Source organism: Aotus nancymaae, unplaced genomic scaffold, assembly GCF_030222135.1.
Source record: "Aotus nancymaae isolate 86718 unplaced genomic scaffold, 86718_ANA_hifiasm-v0.15.2.pri h1tg000033l, whole genome shotgun sequence".
NCBI lineage: Eukaryota > Metazoa > Chordata > Mammalia > Primates > Aotidae > Aotus > Aotus nancymaae.
Window position 1 is genome coordinate 37,719,022 of NW_026988447.1, and position 18,450 is coordinate 37,737,471.

Genomic DNA, 18,450 nt, shown 5'->3' on the forward strand with positions numbered 1-18,450 from the left:
ATAATTCACCAATGGATACTACTATTAAAAATAGGATTTTAAAAAATAACTAAAAACCTAGAATGAAGTCCGATTGATGGGCAACACTTACTTCTATAATCACCCCCACTACCTTCTGACCTCCATTGCTTGTATGCTTAAATTGTTAGCAAAAGAAAATTATTCAGTAATACAATTGACTCTTGGTTTGCTGCCACTATCAGCCTAAACTGATATTTGAGATTTCACCCATATTTACTAAAGAACACACCCAGATTTATATATCATTCATTACTTAATTGGAATCCAAATCACTTTTTTTCTCCTTTCTTCAACAAATATTCACTTCCTAGACTGAAGACATTTTAAAAGCTAAGTTACCATAGGATATATATATATATGTTTGAGAGCCTGAAAGGAGTAATATTAAAGTGATTGAAAAACAGAATTTAAATATTATTTTTTTCCCTCAAGATTTTGTTGGGTGGGTTTTTAGTACTGTGAAAGATCAAATGTACCAGATAATTCATGAGATGATTTTATTCAGGCTATTGCAGTAGGGAGAATGCTCATTAATGAGGAATGTTTCAAAGAAAAGGAAGGTGCCTGAGGTTTTATATAGGCAGTTAAATGACGTGTACATGAGTCTTGTGGGAGTCAAGAGGAGGGATAGAGGTGGGACTTGGAATATGCAAGAGCAGGGTCGTTTTATGCTGTTAGCTTTATTCTAAAGCATAAAATGATGCGGGGGGGGTTAGAGAACAAGGGTGGGAAGATTTCTTAGCCATCTCTGTTTTCTTGGCTCAGGTAAAGTCTAATATTAGTATAAAGGAAGAACAAAAGCCAGATACAATTAATGTCTGTTCTTAACATTTGAGGCAGATATTTGAGTGGACCAACAATTCAGCACCACAGGTTAGAAATGGAGGAAGACAAAGCAATGATTAATAATGAATCTGCAGACTATTCCAATCATATAATGTGTCAGACTAAATATTCTGAAAAAACCCTCTTAGTATAAGCATCTTGATAAATTACAACATGACTTTTTTTTGAAGTTATATTGTTTCTTTAACTTACATATTAGCATTCTAATACCATAAAAACTTTATAGCATGAACTGTTTAATTACATTTAAATGCTCAACTTACATAACTGGGAATTCTCAAAGGCACAAACAAAAACAGGAAGCTAAAACCAGAATGATAAATACATGACTTCCCTGCCGAGGAGTTCAGGGCTGGAACTATATAATGTCACAAGAAGGTAAATGTCCTTAGGGAGGCTGGAACCCTTGAAGGAGCCACACTCTCATTAAAAGGCTAAAATAGAATAAATTTCTGCTTTTTAACAAGGATAGCCAACAAATAAAGCTATGTCCACCATGTAGCCAAATGGAAAAAAGAGACCATAATAATCATTGTACACACAGACCGCTCAGGATTCCCACAGATTAACTTTAGACAGATACAGACTTAATCAAAAATTACCAAATGCATGAGAAAAATAAATCACTCAACTGACAGGAAGAGGGTTTTGATGTGGGTAGTGGAAGGGAGCGGGGAGAATAGAGAAAGCTGTTTCTTCTACCATTTAGAAGAATGCTCCTTGACTCATTGCTTAATTGCTAGAGGGTTCCCATCCTCAGTTGCTCATTCATAATCAAAGTTTCTCCCAACTGATCATACAAACAAGGCAGGAAGTACAGCCTAGCATAGTTCCTCTTTTCTCCCTCAAGGTTATTACATAAGAACAGCTGTTACTTCTCACTGGCTTACTTATTCTTATAAAGAAATGCCTGAAAATAACAAAGAAAATTATAAAATATGTCTTACCAAACATGTTATAAAGCCACAATAATCAACTTTAAATTAGTTGAGTATGTAAATAAGTAGATCAATGAAACATAATCTGTAAGTAAATTATGATATTTGCATATATGATATTTGCATATTTTAGGGATGTAATGGGAGTATTTAAATTCATTAGTTACTAATGGTACTCATACAGCTGGCCATTAGTCTGGAACTTAAATTGGACTCTCACATCATATTCAGGAGTAAATTCAAATGAGTCAGGATTAAAGATTTAGGGGTAAAAAAGTCATGAAACTCTTTCTAAGAGATTACACTGACAATCTGTTGATGAGGGAGATCATCTTTATAAAAACTGAAATCCCAGAAGTTGAAAAAAATAAGTCAAATTTAGCTGTATTAAATTTTTAGTGTGGTGAAGAATCCCTAAATAGAGTCAATAGGCAACAATAACAAAAAATTAGATTTGGAAAAAAATATTTGCAGCATAAAGGACAGACTAAGGGTTAATATTTATAATTTAGAGTTCTTTAAAGAGATGAGAAAAGTAAACAATCCATTAGAAAACATGTTCAAAGAAGATTAGGAGAAATTCAAAGAACAAAATTGATATGGCTTACAGAAGGAAGAAAATATGCCTAAATGTTCTGATAGAGAAATACAAATTGACAGTGAAATGAGGTTACATTCATTAGACTAGGAAAGGAAGGAGGCTTTCTAACTTGATGAGATTTCTATAAGATATTATTAGATGAGAAAAGCAAGTACAGAAAAGGGTGTATACTATGATTTTTATTGTTAAAAAAAGTTTAAAAAGCTCCTGTGGCTAGATGTATGTATAATATGTATGTATATTTATGTGTATGTGTATGTGTATATATATAATTATGTGTACATATATATGATCATATGAATATGAAGAAAATTATTTTAAGATGTACATTAGTAAGTTAACATAGCTTGTCTGGGGTAGAGAGTATGAAAGGGGAGAAAAGAGAAAAGACCATATAAATGTAAAGAACAACTCATTTTTTAAGAGTTTGCTTTATATCATTATAATGTAACTATAGAATACAGTGTAACTATATAATATGTGTATAATACAGTGTATAATATAGCGGTATAATACAGATACCATAGCAATTGCGTATAACATAATTAGGGTCAGAAAATCCAAGCTCAGTCTCATCTCTACTGCTCATTAGCCATATGAACGTAATCAAATGCCTAACCTCTCTGGGTATGTTTATTGTTCTTTAAAATGGAGATATGGAGATAGTAAAACCTACTTTATAGAAGTATAACGAGTATCAAATGAGAAAATATTAATACATATAAAAGTTACTGGCATAATACCTGTCCTGTGGTAGATGCTTAGTAAATCTCCCTCTTTCCCTTTAAAAAAGTTTAACTTTCCCAGTGTGATTATTGATTTCTAGATTATGTGTGACAATCCAAGAAGTCAACCAGTTAAGAATAGAAAAAACACATCTGGAAAAACAGACCAGAGAGCTACAAGCAAAGTGCAATGAATTAGAAAATGAGAAATATGAGGCTATTGTAAGAGCCAGAAATAGCATGCAACTCTTAGAAGAAGCTAACCTTCAAAAAAGTCAGGTAAGAAAGCTAGTAAATATGTTTAGAAATAATAAAATGTTGACTATTCTCCCATGTGACCTCACAGTAAGCGATTCAATAGCTGCAGAATAAATGCATGAAATTGCTACTCTCTCCATTAGTAATCATACCATATTCTTGGATGTTAAAACCAAATATCATAATATGATGTCAATTCTTTTCTGAAATAATGTATAAATATCAGACTTTCCTTATCTTCCCAAACCTTGCGTAACTGATCGTCATCCCCTGTAGTCTCATACTTAAAAAAAAACAGTTACAATGCTTTACTGCTATATACCCTATATTTTATACAGTTGAATATGATAAATCTTACCTGTCTCTATTTCCCCTTCATCATCTACTCAATTACTCTAATAAAGCAGAAGCTTAATTGGCTTTAAAGATTCATTAACTGAAATCTTCATGTCACTGTTTTTTTTAATTCTCTAACAATTGTGATTCCTGTGCTATCTAATACAGTGTTTTTTGTTATATACTGCTTCTCTATGAATAATATATATTAGTTTATGGAAGTCACAAAATAGACTTGTTTTTAATGTTGCTGCCTTCCTTATGTAGAGTTCATTAAATCATGAATGTATTTACCAACATGTATTGAACACCTAGTATATACAGAATACTCTGCTAGGAGGTATGGTGGGATACAAAAGAAATACTTTGTTTTACTTATATTTCCTTTATTACAGAGGATTTTTCAAGAGAGCTGCTAAACAGAATATAGTGTAAGTTGGACATTGAGAAACTAATAAGAAATTTAAAAAGAATTATCTAAATCATAACTGTGGAATACTAAAGTGCTTATGCCTGTCAACTAATATTTCAATCTGTAATCTGAATCCTGTCTTTTAGAATAGTTAAGAGGCACACAATAGATATAATATTCTTGGGAATTGTTCTGAACACCTACATCAGCTAGAAAAATTAAAGTCAAGACAAAATTGTTTACCTCTACCCTCTGAAGCCTACTTGTATGAGCACGCTTAATACCAAGTCATTAAAAATAAACATCTTGTGTAGAGCACAATGGAAAGAGAAAATAGTAGGAACACTCATTACCTATCCTCCCAAATCTTGTTCACTCAAATCCTAAGTCAACAGACCCTCACAGAGGCTGTCTATGGCTACAATATTAAGATGCTCCTTGACTCATTGCTTAATTGCTAGAGGGTTCCCATCCTCAGTTGCTCATTCATAATCAAAGTTTCTCCCAACTGATCATACAAACAAGGCAGGAAGTACAGCCTAGCATAGTTCCTCTTTTCTCCCTCAAGGTTATTACATAAGAACAGCTGTTACTTCTCACTGGCTTACTTATTTAAGGTGGAAGAAATTTATCTTAAAACAATTTTTAAAAAAAGAGGCGAGAATGTGTGTGATACCTTTGGAAGATGGTGGAAGCAAAACATGGTCACTTACATGTTGATTTAAAATGGGATTCAATTTGGCCTAATTGAAGGAGTTCCAAACCCTGAAAAATGTTTGTGTTAGGGATGTAAATATGGGGATTTTCAGCATATAAATGATATTTAAAACCATGAGATTTTATTGGGCTACTAAAAGAAGAACAGATAGAGAGGGGAGCAAGAACTGAACCTTTGTAGTCCAGTATTAAGAGGTTCAGGAGACGAGGAAGAATCGGCAGTGAAGACTGAAGAGGAGTGATCAGTGAGAAAGGAGGAAAACCAGTACTGTGGGTGATGTGCTGAAACCACATGCAGAATGTACAAGGAAAGGGAAGTAAATATCTCAAGTGTTGCTGGTAAAGAAGTACTGAAAATTTACTCATAGATAATTAATATGGAGACCATGGTGGTAAAAGCCTGATTCAATGGAATATAAAAGAGATTGAGAGGAAAAGTGTTAGAGATGAACAAGTTACAGAGTTTTGCTTCACCGAGAAGCAAGGAAATGGAGTGTGACTGACAGCAGAGCTAGGATTATGGCAATATTTATTTAGTGGGAAATGGAAGTGATTGGAGGGATAGAAACATCAAAGGCAAAACAAGTGGTATCTGCAATGATCAAGTTATGAGTTAATGAATGACATAATTTGAATAATACCAAATAATGGAAAGAGAGAAACTGAAGAGATTCTTTTTTTTTCTTTGAGATGGAGTCTTATTTTGTCACCCAAGCTGGAGTACAGTGGCGCAATCTCAGCTTACCGCAACCTCCACCTCCTGAGTTCAAGTGATTCTCCTGCCTTAGCCCCCTAAGTAGCTGGGATTACAGATCTGTGCCACCACACTTAGCTAATTTTTGTATTTTTAATAGAGATGGGCTTTTGCCATATTGGCCAGGCTGGTCTCAAACTCCTGACCTCTGGTGATCTGCCCACCTTGGCCTCCCAAAGTGCTGGGATTACAGGCATGAGCCACCGCATCCAGGCAAGAGATTCTTATAAGGATACAATACCTAGATTTTATGACTTACTTTATATAGGGACTTTCAAAAAATGGAAAATTCAAAAATGGTTTTAAGATTTCTGGCTGTAGAAATTAGAAGAGTGTTAGAAACATTGGCTGAAATAAACTCCAAAGAGAAAGTGTCTTTAATTAGGACAAGGGCAACTGAGGAGGTTAGGGAAAATAAATATCATTCATGACTTCAACATGATATTCAAGTAGAGATGTCCCAGAAGTTTTGAATAAGGTGTTTGTAGAAAGTGACTAGTGGATAGATTTTTACCTGTTATTATCTTTACTAATAATGATGTGATCTATAACATGAAATGATTATTTTCTGAAGGCTCTACTTGAGGAGAAGCAAAAAGAAGAAGACATAGAGAAAATGAGTGAGAGAGTTTCTCAGATTATACAAGATGCTACCATAAGAACCAAGAAAGAAGTAAGGATGTTTAATTATATTTAAAATTCAGAATTTAAGTCACAACTAAAGACTAAATTCTACCTAGATATTTGTAAATTAAAATTAAAATGCTTGCCTACGTAAAGGAACCGAGTAAGGCTCCTTTCCTTTAAAATGATCTCCAGTAGGATAGTGGGATATACTGTATAGCCCTCCACCAGATAAAGATGTTCCTTTTCTTCCTTATCTGTATTTTTTGTGGACAATGTTATTTCTTATATGTATTTTTGTGGGCAGTATTATTTCTTATGTGAACTGTAGTTTTAAACTGGTTTTCAAAACTTCATCAGTTCAGAAAAAATAAAAGTTAAAATATTTGCTTTGTCCCAAGCACTGAGTGGTAGAATTTTCATTTCCACAAAGCCACTGTATACCATTTCTTTTTGCAAAAGTATTTCTTAGAAATTGAATACTTTTACAGAATCAGTGTAAAGAAAAAAAATCTATTACTTTATCATTATCTGACCAAAATTACATAATTTCCCAAGATAAAATTTTTAATTTAAGGCAGAGTCCAAAGTAAACCCTGTGCTTTCTGATTTCTAATCTTCTGTATCCTTTCTGCAGGAGCTCTGTCCTATTCACAAAGTTGAGAGTACTCTAATTTTGGACTGTAGCCTATAATATTCTCAACATATTTTAAAAATAAATATTAATAAATTTTATATTTTAATGATAAAAAATGTTTTATTGAAGTTTGGTATGAGCATTCCTCCAACTCTTATCCTAAAATAAAATCAAATTGATTTTGAGGTTGATGAAGGTTGTTTTTTGCATGAAGCTTTAAATAATCTAAGGAGAATTTTTCAAAAGCATTGTGATCTTAATATTCATTTCAAATGTTTTGCAAACGGAATATACAGATGTTTCCTAAAATTCAGTTATTTCCTATTCAAATATGTAGTTTTACCAGGCATCTGAAGCTCAACATGTCTGAAACTGAACTTAATCTTGTAGTCCCAGATCATTCCTTCCTTAGGTGTTCCTGTTGACTTCCTGTACCAGCTTTTCCTTGCCATTACAACTATTCACTCAGGAAGTATTTTTTGAGCCGTTCCTGTGTGCCAAGCATTTTGCTGGGTCTTTGCCCTCTCTTAAGTTCCACACTGTTGCCAAGTTGATTTTTTTTAAGTAAACTTATATATATGTGTATATATATATATATTTTTTAAAAATTATACTTTAGGTTTTGGGGTACATGTGCAGATCATGCAGGATTGTTGCATAGGTACATACATGGCAATGTGGTTTGCTGCCTCCATCCTCCCGTCACCTATAACTGGCATTTCTCCCCATGTTATGCCTCCCCAAACCCCCTACCCCTGCTGTCCCTCCCCTAGTCCCGAGCAACAGACCTGAGTGTATATGCTCCTTCCCTGTGTCCACGTGTTGTCATTGTTCAACACCCGCCATGAGTGAGAACATGCTGTGTTTGATTTTCTGTTCTTGGTCAGTTTGCTGAGAATGATGGTTTCCAGATTCATCCACGTCCCTACAAAGGACACGAACTCATCCTTTGTTAGTTGTATTCCTAGGTATTTTATTCTCTTTATAGCAATTGTGAATGGGAGTTTGCTCTTGATTTGGTTCTCTTTTAGTCTGTTATTGGTATATAGGAATGCTTGTGATTTCTGCACATTGATTTTGTATCCTGAGACTTTGCTGAAGTTACTTATCAGTTTCAGGAGATTTTGGACTGAGACGATAGGGTCTTCTAAATATGTAATCATGTCATCTGCAAATTGAGACAATTTGACTTCCTTCTTTCCTAATTGAATACCCTTTATTTCTTTTTCTTGCCTGATTGCTCTGGCTAGAACTTCCAATACCATATTGAACAGGGGTGGTGAGAGAGGGCATCCTTGTCTAGTGCCAGATTTCAAAGGGAATGTTACCAGTTTTTGCCCATTCAGTATGATATTGGCTGTAGGTTTGTCATAAATAGCTTTTATTATTTTGAGATACGTCCCATCGATACCTAGCTTATTGCGAGTTTTTAGCATAAAGCGCTGCTGAATTTTGTCAAAGGCTTTCTCCGCATCTATTGAGATGATCATGTGGTTTTTGCCTTTGGTTCTGTTTATGTGGTGGATTACGTTTATAGATTTGAGTATGTTGAACCAGCCTTGTATCCCAGCAGTGAAGCCTACTTGATCATGATGGATAAGCTTTTTGATGTGTGGTTGCAATAGATTTGCCAGTATTTTATTGAAGATTTTTGCATCTATGTTCATCATGGATATTGGTCTGAGGTTTTCTTTTTTTTTTGAGTCTCTGCCAGGTTTTGGTATCAGGATGACGTTGGTCTCATAAAATGATTTGGGAAGGATTCCCTCTTTTTGGATTGTTTGGAATAGTTTCAGAAGGAATGGTACCAGCTTCTCTTTGTTCGTCTGGTAAAATTTGGCTGTGAACCCATCTGGACCTGGGCTTTTTTCGGTGGGTAGGCTATTAATTGCCGCCTCAACTTCAGACCTTGTTATTGGTCTATTCAGGGTTTCAACTTCTTCCTGGTTTAGTCTTGGGAGGGTGCAGGTGTCCAGGAATTTATCCATTTCTTCGAGGTATACTGGTTTATGTGCATAGAGTTGTTTGTAGTAATCTCTGATGGTAGTTTGTATTTCTGTGGAATCAGTGGTGACATCAACTTTATCATTTTTTATTGCATCTATTCGATTATTCTCTCTTCTTTTTTATTAATCTGGCTAGTGATCTGTCTATTTTGTTGATCTTTTTGAAAAACCAGCTCCTGAATTTATTGATTTTTTTGAAGGGTTTTTTGTGTCTCTATCTCCTTTAGTTCTGCTTTGATCTTAGTTATTTCTTGTCTTCTGCTAGCTTTTGAGTTGTTTTTTTTTTATCTAGCTCCTCTAGCTCTTTCAATTTTGATGATAGGGTGTCAATTTTAAATCTTTCCTTGCTTCTCATGTGGGCATTTATTGCTATAAATTTCCCTCTAGACACTGCTTCAAATGTGTCCCAGAGATTCTGGTATATTGTATATTCATTCTCCTTGATTTCGAAGAGCATCTTTATTTCTGCCTTCATTTCATTGTTTATCCAGTCAACATTCAAGAGCCAGCTGTTCAGTTTCCATCGAGTTGTGTGGTTCTGAGTTAGTTTCTTAATCATGAGTTCTAATTTGATTGCACTGTGGTCTGAGAGACTGTTTGTTATGATTACCATTCTTTCGCATTTGCTGAGGAGTGATTTACTTCCAATTATGTGGCCAATTTTAGAGTAGGTGCAATGTGGTGCTGATAAGAATGTATATTCTCTGAGGTGGAGAGTTCTGTAGATGTCTATTAGCTTTGCTTGGTCCAGATGTGAATTCAAGTCCTGTATATCCTTGTTAATTTTCTGTCTTGTTGATCTGTCTAAGATTGACAGTGGAGTGTTAAAGTCTCCCACTATTATTGTGTGGGAGTCTAAGTCTCTTTGTAGGCCATTAAGAACTTGCTTTATGTAACTGGTTACTCCTGTATTGGAGGCATATATATATATAGGATCGTTAGCTCTTCTTGTTGCATTGATCCTTTTACCATTATGTAATACCCTTCTTTGTCTCTTTTGATCTTTGTTGGTTTAAAGTCTCTTTTATCAGAGACTAAGATTGCAACTCCTGCTTTTTTCTTGCTCTCCATTGGCTTGGTAAATCTTCCTCCATCCCTTTATTTTGAGCCTATGTGTGTCCTTGCACATGAGATAGGTTTCCTGAATACAGCACACTGATGGGTTTTGACGTTTTATATAATTTGCCAGTCTATGTCTTTTGACTGGGGCATTTAGCCCATTTACATTTAAAGTTAATATTGTTATGTGTGAATTTGACCCTGCCATTTTGATACTTGCTGGTTGTTTTGCCTGTTAGTTGATGCAGTTTCTTCATTGTGTCAATGCCCTTTACCATTTGGTACGTTTTTGGAGTGGCTGGTACTGGTTGTTCCTTTCTATGTTTAGCGCTTCTTTCAGGAGCTCTTGTAAGGCAGGCCTGGTGGAGACGACATCTCTCACCAATTGCTTGTTTGTAAAGGATTTTATTTCTCCTTCACTTATGAAGCTTAGTTTGGCTGGATGTGAAATTCTAGGTTTAAAGTTCTTTTCTTAAGGATGTTGAATATTGGCCCCCACTCTCTTCTGGCTTGTAGGGTTTCTGCTGAGAGATCTGCTCTTAGTCTGATGGGCTTCCCTTTGTGGGTAACCCAACCTTTCTCTCTGGCTGCCCTTAGCATTTTTTCCTTCATTTCAACCCTGGTGAATCTGACGATTATGTGCCTTGGGGTTACTTTTCTTGAGGAATATCTTTGTGGTGTTCTCTGTATTTCCTGGACTTGAATGTTGGCCTGCCTTGCTAGGTTGGGGAAATTCTCCTGGATAATATCCTGAAGAATGTTTTCTGGCTTAGGTTCATTATCTCCATCATATTCAGGTACACCTGTCAAATGTAGATTAGGTCTTTTCACATAATCCCATATTTCTTGAAGGGTTTGTTCATTTCTTTTCACTCTTTTTTCTCTAATCTTGCCTTCTTGTTTTATTTCATTGAGTTGATCTTCAATGTCTGATATCCTTTCTTCTGCTTGGTCAATTCGGCTATTGAAATTTGTGTATGTTTCTCGAAGTTCTCATGTTGTATTTTTCAGCTCCATCAAGCCATTTATATTCTTCTCTAAGCTGTTTATCCCCATTAGCATTTCGTCAAACCTTTTTTCCAAGGTTCTTAGTTTCTTTGCATTGGGTTAGAACATGTTCTTTTAGCTCTGAGAAGTTTGTTATTACCCACCTTCTGAAGCCTGTTTCTGTCAATTCATCAGACTCATTCTCCCTCCAGCTTTGTTCCCTTGCTGGTGAAGAGTTGTGATCCCTTGGAGGAGGAGAGGCATTCTGGTTTTGGCTGTTTCATCCTTTTTGCACTGGTTTCTTTCCATCTTTGTGGATTTATCTCCCTGTGGTCTTTGTAGTTGGTGACTTTCAGAGGGGTTCTCTGAGTTGACGTCCTTTTTATTGATGTTAAAGTTATTTCTTTCTTTTTTTTAGTTTTCCTTCTAACAGTCTGGCCCCTCTGCTATAGGACTGCTGGCGGTCCACTCCAGACCCTGCTTATCTGGGGCTCACCCGCAGCAGCTACAGAACAGTAAGGGTTGCTGCCAGTTTCTTCTTCTGTTTTCTTCGTCCAGTGAGGGTACCCACCAAATGTCAGCCTGAGCTCTCCTTTATGAGGTGTCTCTTTGTATATACAATGGTCAGGGAGCTGCTTGAGGAGACAGTCTGTCCCTTATAGGAGCTTGAGTGCTGAGCTGTCAGCTCCATTGTTCCATTCAGAGCTTCTGGGCAAGTACGTTTAAGTCGACTGCAGTGGAACTCATAAATACTTTTTTTCCCAGGTGCTCTGTCCTTGGAATGTAGGGCTTTATTTACAGGTTCCTGACGTGCTGCTGCCTCTTTTCAGAGATGCCCTGCCCAGCAAGGTGGTAGTCTAGTCACAGTCTGCCAGCAGAGGCATTACCGAGCTACTGCGGGCTCTGTCCAGCTGCTGTGTGAACCTTCTGGTGGTTTTGTTTACAGAGGTACAGTTAGAACTTCCTCCATAATGGCGATCTGCCTTGGTATTGACAGACTGCCTCAGCAGTGGTGGACTGCCTCAGTAATGGCTGATGCCCTTCCCCCACATCATGCTGGACCATCCTGGGTCCAGCTGCGCTTGCTGTGAAATTCTCAATCCAGAGCGTTCCAGATTGCTGGGTTTTGTGGGATGTAGGACCTGCTGAGCCACATCATCTGGCTCCCTGTTTCTGCCTCCTTTTATTTTTTCAGTTGAATGGGCAGCTCTGTATCCCAGGTATTCCAGGCGCCTGTTGAAACAGCGGCCCAGATTTGTGTGAGTTTTTGTGCGGAGACCCACAGTGCTGGCTGAAACAGCTGTGCTGGAAATTCATGGTGCTTTTCAGCCTGGGAATCTCCTGGTCTGTGGGCAGTAAAAGTTCATTTGGAAATGCAGTGATCACTCACCCTCTGCGTTGTTCTCTCTGGGAACTGCACTCCAGAGCCGTTCCTGTTCAGCCATCTTGGATCCCAACCTGTCTTAAGTAAACTTTTAAAATTATTACTAGTAGTGATATATGCTCATTGTAAAAAGAAATGAAAAATATGTATAAAAGAAAATTAAAATTACAAGTTTAATACCCAGAGATAGACACTATTTTTAGCATTGTTCTTTGAATTTTCATTTAATCCCAAATTATTCATGGCATGTCCTTTAAATATCTAGGATTAACCTTTTGAATTGAGAATAACTTTACAGGTATCTCTTCTTATTGACTAAATATAATGAATAAATTGTCATGTATTTCTGTTCTTGCTATAAAATTGAATAAAAATATTATAGTGGCTTGATTATTTTTTAAATATGAAAATATTGGAATAACATTAGGAGAAATACCTAACGTAAATGTTGGGGGGATGAATGCAGTAAACCACCATGACATGTGTATACCTGTGTAACAATCCTGCACGATCTGCACATGTACCCCAGAACTTAAAGTATAATTTAAAAATAAATAAATAAGAAAATATTTCTCAAATAAATAACATTTGTAAAAAATATATATATATACATTGTTTACTTTTTATTTCGTGTCATGGCTAGTGCCATCAGTGGATTTTCCTGTTTCGGTTTATCTTACTATTTGGTTTACAAATATCCTTACTATTCTTAAAATTATAGAGGGAAATGCTTATATAAAGTGAGGTTAGGGTGAGAGAAGGATATTAGTCCCTAAACAGACTTCAAAACCCCAACCCCAGTAAACTGCCTCACAGAAATGTGTGTTTCCTCACATGACAAATGTTTACATTTTGTTTCATTAGACACTAACTCTAGAAAATTCTGTATGACCTTTGGAGCATAGAAGTTTATGTATGTATGTCATCAGTGTCAGTGGTTCTACACAGTTCTTTAAAAAGACATGAATAGTTTGATTCATCTGTATTTGCCAGGATTACTATAAATATATTTCAAAATATATATATCCTACTATTGTCATAAACCCTTAAGTTAGCTGTATTATTTCTAGATACTAAAAAGAACACATTTTAGAAATTATGTGAGAGAGAGACAGACATTACAGAGCTTATAAGAACCAAAATATTTGTATTATAGGAACATTTATGACTTAATTTCTCTGTGCCTCAGCCTTCCTCGTCTGTAATGAAAATAATAACTACGTCATTGGATTGTTGTGAGAATTAATGAGATAATACATGTAAAGAACTCAGAATAGTACCTAACACATATTAATCCTCAATAAATGCTATCTGTTACTGATCCATAAATAGAATGCACTGATTCTTAATATAATTATTCATAAGAAAAGTCTACATCAAATTATAACCTTAAAAAGAGCTAAACACACACACGTATGTTTACTGCAGCACTGTTCACAATAGCAAAGACTTGAAACCAACCCAAATGTGCACCAGTGATAGACTGGATAAAGAAAATGTGGCACATATACACCACAGAAAACTGTGCAGCCATAAAAAAAGGATGAATTCAGAGTTCATGTCCTTTGCAGCGACATGGATGAAGTTGGAAACCATCATACTCAGCAAACTAACTAACACAGGAACAGAAAACCAAACACTGTATGTTCTCACTCATAAGTGGGAGTTGAACAGTGAGAATACATGGACACAGGGAGGGAAATATCACACACTGGGGCCTGTTCAGGGGTGGGGAACTAGGGGAGGGTTAGCATTAAGAGAAATACCTAATGTAGATGATGGGTTGATGGGTGCAGCAAACAACCATGGCACATGTATGCTTATGGAACAAACCTGCACATTAGTGATATTTTACTGATATTTATTGAATAAAATATGTACTTTCAAGATACTCTTCTCCTTCACAAGACAGAGTTTAAGAAGATAGCAAAGTCCATAATCGTAATATTTATGGACAAAACTTGAGATTTTATATCTAGTCTTCTGTTCAGTCATTGAGACTGAGGACTCGAGATTCCTAATCCATTTGTCACAGGTGAACTTTTTTTTCTTTGAGATGGAGTCTCACTTTGTTACTAGGCTGGAGTGCAGTGGCATGATCTTGGCTCACTGCAACCTCTGCCTCCAGGGATCAAGTGATTCTCCTGCCTCAGCCTCCCGAGTAGCTGGGACTACAGGCACGTGCCACCACACTTAGCTAATTTTTGTATTTTTATTTGACGGGGTTTCACAATGTTGGCCAGGATGGTCTTGATCTCTTGACCTCATGATCTGCCCACCTTGGCTTCCCAAAGTGCTGGGATTACAGGTGTGAGCCACCACGCTCAGCCAGGTGAACTTTTTTTGAAAGTGTCTTTCTAGAACCATGGCACCTACTGGTGTCTCCCTGCTTACCTGACCTGTCTGGGATGCACTTCTTTTTTAAATTTTAACTTTTATGGGTATAAGTAGATGTATATATTTATGGGATATGTGAGATATTTTAACTCAGGCATACAGTGCATAATCACGTCAGGGTAAATGGGATATCTATCACCTCAAGTATTTATCATTTCTTTGTGTTACAAACATTCCGATTATGCTCTTTTAGTTATTTTTAAATGTACACTAAATTACTGTTGACTGTGGTCAAAAAAATAAATAAATGAAAATAAAAAGAGCTAAAATAGACCCAGAAATCACATACTTGGCAGGCCTTGGAAAAGATAACTCATACTAATTAACCATATAAAGTACATGATAGTATTATAAATGTTCTAAACAAGGTTTATATCATATTTTCAAAATAGTCCATCTTATAAAATTCCCAAAGACCTTTAGATCACAAAATTTACTGATGATATACGATTGGCATCAGTATTCTTCACAGTCCTTTTAAAAAGCATGAATAGTTACTAGAAAAAATTATTGTCATAGAGAAATCCCAATGAGATGGGATTCTTCAAAATACTCTGTGCACATTAATTGTATTCTTTCTGAAGATATTTAAATGTTAATTTATTTTGTATTTAAATGTTAATTTAAATTTCAGAAATAAAAGTAATTTACTTAATACTGGGATGTGATGTGTGTTATTAAAAAGTTCTTCTATTTATGAATCAAAAACACCTTAAAAGTTACTACATTTTCAATATGTGACTCTGTTTCTCTTGACTTGCTTTATAGCAGCAGTTTCAAAATATTGTTCAGAGAGGCCACAAGGTCACACGTACTTTTATAATTATAGTTAAGACATTGTCTGCCTTTTTCACGCTCATTCTCTCACATGTGTGCAGTGTTGTTTTCCAGAGGCTGTATGATATGTGACAGCACAACAGGTTGAATACAGAAGCAGATATCAAAATCTAGCTTCTATTCAGCCAGACATTAAGGAAATTTGCAAAAGTATTTTTAAAATGCCGCTCTTCTAAAAAAATTTTAGTTTTGGAGAATATACTTATTTCTCATAAAAAATATTGTTGAGGTTAACCAGTAATAAATTATTTTTGAAGAGATTAATAAGTAAATATTTTTAAATTTTCTGTTTTCATTTTTAATATGATAGAAATGAAATTTCATAGAAAGAATCCATTATAAGCAAAAGCTTTTTTTAAATTGTGGATAAAAGCATCCTAAGACCAAAATGTTTGACAACCACAGTCCTTTTGGATATACCATTCTGTTCACTCTCCTTCCACTTTCATGGCAAATTCTTGGCTCTTTAATATAGTGTGTGCTTATTTATCTTTTATGCCCTAAAAGTTGCAATTTTATTTTTATCAAAATTATTATATGAAGTTTTTATCAGATATTAACCAGTTTTATTGTAGACCCAAATAATGAGTAAATGTCTTAATTTACAGGTTGCAAACACAAAAAAACAATGTAACATACAAATTTCTCGATTAACAGAAGAACTTTCAGCCCTTCAAATGGTATGTTTGACTATATCGATATTTTCTTCCAAATATTGCTTATTTTCAAGGCCAAGATATATACTATTGGGGATTCATTCATTCAAAAGATACTTATTAAACCAAGCCCTGGCTAAGTGCTAGGAAAAAAGTGAAAATCCGGATAGACATGTTTGCAGCAGCCTTGTGGCTTATGTTCTAGCAGGAAAGATAGATGGCATTTATCACATTTTACTGTAATGTTGTATCTTTGACAGAGAATGAACAGGGTGCTATTGCTTGCTATAGCTCCTATCATGTGCTGGATTTATCTGGGAAACCAAGGAGAAAGAGAAAGTATGTATGACAGTGGGAAGGAAGGAAGAAAGCTTCCTAAAAGAAATGAATACTGAGGAATGGGTAGGCCAAGAGGGGAAAGGAAAAGAATACTTGTGTGTCTAGAGGTGGGACTGGAAATATAAGTTTAACTTGAAGATTTGATGTAATGAAATTTAATAACCTTGTTTACAGGAGAATAAAAATATAAGAATTTTCAAGAATTAAGAAAATATTTATAACTTTACAAACTGATCTTTTCTGACTCCCTGTATCACTTTTAATCTCTATTACAAAATTTAGCAATGAATCGTATCTTGTAATAAATATCATGCATTAGGTGTATGTTGAGCATACACACTCTGTCTCTCTCCATGAAAATCTTATTTCTGCAATTAGAATGTAGCATCTCAACTCAGTAGAGTCTTACGCCTTCCTTTATTTTCCCTGTTGCTTGCCTGGGATGGTGTTTTGCACAGTATATTTTTAAATGTTTATCAACTGAACAATACATTTAAACACTCTTTGAAAGAGGGATCACATTTTCTGTCTCCATTCTACAAACTTTGGAGAGCACATGATGGGATCTTAATCATCGTGTATTGGTCCCAGATGGAATAGAACAAGGAACATTTATTTTGTATTTGTTTGTTTAATGTCACTTATTTTAATAATGTAGGAACATCAAGTGAAATTAATGGGATGCAATGTGGCCAATTAGTCATGTGTAATTTTTTGTTGCTACACATTTTGCTTCCTTTTTTATCACCCAGTTATTTGCTTGTTCTCTCTCATGGGCCTATTAGCTATCAAGAGATCCATATCTAAGTATGTTAAAAATACGTTCGAAGGAAAACATCTTTGGCTACTTTAAGACAGATTTTCTTAGAAAATCTAAGCTGCAGTTTGAAGCATAATAACCTGATGCTTGCTATTGTTTTCTATTATTAACTAACAATTTTACTATCTATACCAATAGTAATTAGTATCACTGTACTATCCATCTATACTACTGTTTACACTATGAAGTTCAGGAAGGAAGTTAAGCATACTTTTGCTAATCCAAAATTAAGGTATGCTCACAGGAGGAAGAAAAACTTGTATTTTAGATAAGTGTGCATATTATTTAATAGATTAAGAAAAAGCCAGAGCCATTGTATTTCAAGCTACATATCTCCCTTTGGAGACCAACATGTACCTAACAGTCTTTGTTTTCTCTAGTAAGGTATGGTTTATCTTAAGATTATTCAAGGTTTTATTCTGCCATGTAGCAGATTGCTATTAATCTATAGCAAATAATTAAGATTAATTATAAAATGTTCAAACTTATAGAAGTAAAATAAAATGTTCATTATGATCTTTTCTTTGATGCATGAATTTTTGAAGCCTTTTTTTTAGTTTCTAAATAAATGACGATTTACACTGTCTTTTATCGTTGATTTCTCATTTGGTTAGGGAGGCAGCACAGATCATGGTCTATATGATATTGGTTCTTCTTTTTTTTTTTTTTTCTTTTGAGATAGAGTCTTGCTCTGTCACCCAGACTGGATGGAGTGCAGTGGTGTGATCTGAAGCTCACTGCAGGCTCTGCCTCCCGGGTTCCAGCGATACTCCTGCCTCAGCCTCCCAGGTAGCTGGGATTACAAGCACGCACTCTACACCCAGCTAATTTTTGTATTTTTAGTAGAGACAGGGTTTCACCATGTTGGCCAGGCTGGTCTCGAACTCCTGACCTCAGGTGATCTGCCCGCCTCAGCCTCCCAAGGTGCTAGGATTACAGGTGTGAGCCACCGCGCCTGGTGGATATTGGTTCTTAATATGTGTTGAGACTTCTTTTATAGACGAGTATGATTTTGGAAATACTCCATGAGTACCTGAAAAAATATCTATTTTTTTGTCATATTTTCTCCCAAAGGTAGGCATGACAGGGGTGATAA

At 35.5% G+C, this 18,450-nt stretch overlaps 1 protein-coding gene across 8 annotated transcripts in view; it reads left to right on the forward strand.

Annotated features, from left to right (window-relative positions):
- Positions 1–18,450, forward strand: part of SCLT1 (sodium channel and clathrin linker 1) — a 223,477-nt gene that overhangs the window by 117,836 nt on the left and 87,191 nt on the right. For all 8 annotated transcript variants that reach the window (XR_010345381.1, XR_001110683.3, XR_001110682.3 and 5 more), the window contains exons 12-14: positions 3,233–3,410; positions 6,183–6,281; positions 16,148–16,219. Coding sequence is in view for 4 of the 8 variants with exons in the window: in XM_064383881.1 (XP_064239951.1) it covers positions 3,233–3,410; positions 6,183–6,281; positions 16,148–16,219 (349 nt within the window). In the remaining 4 variants the exon portion in view is untranslated. The remainder of the gene's footprint in view (positions 1–3,232; positions 3,411–6,182; positions 6,282–16,147; positions 16,220–18,450) is intronic.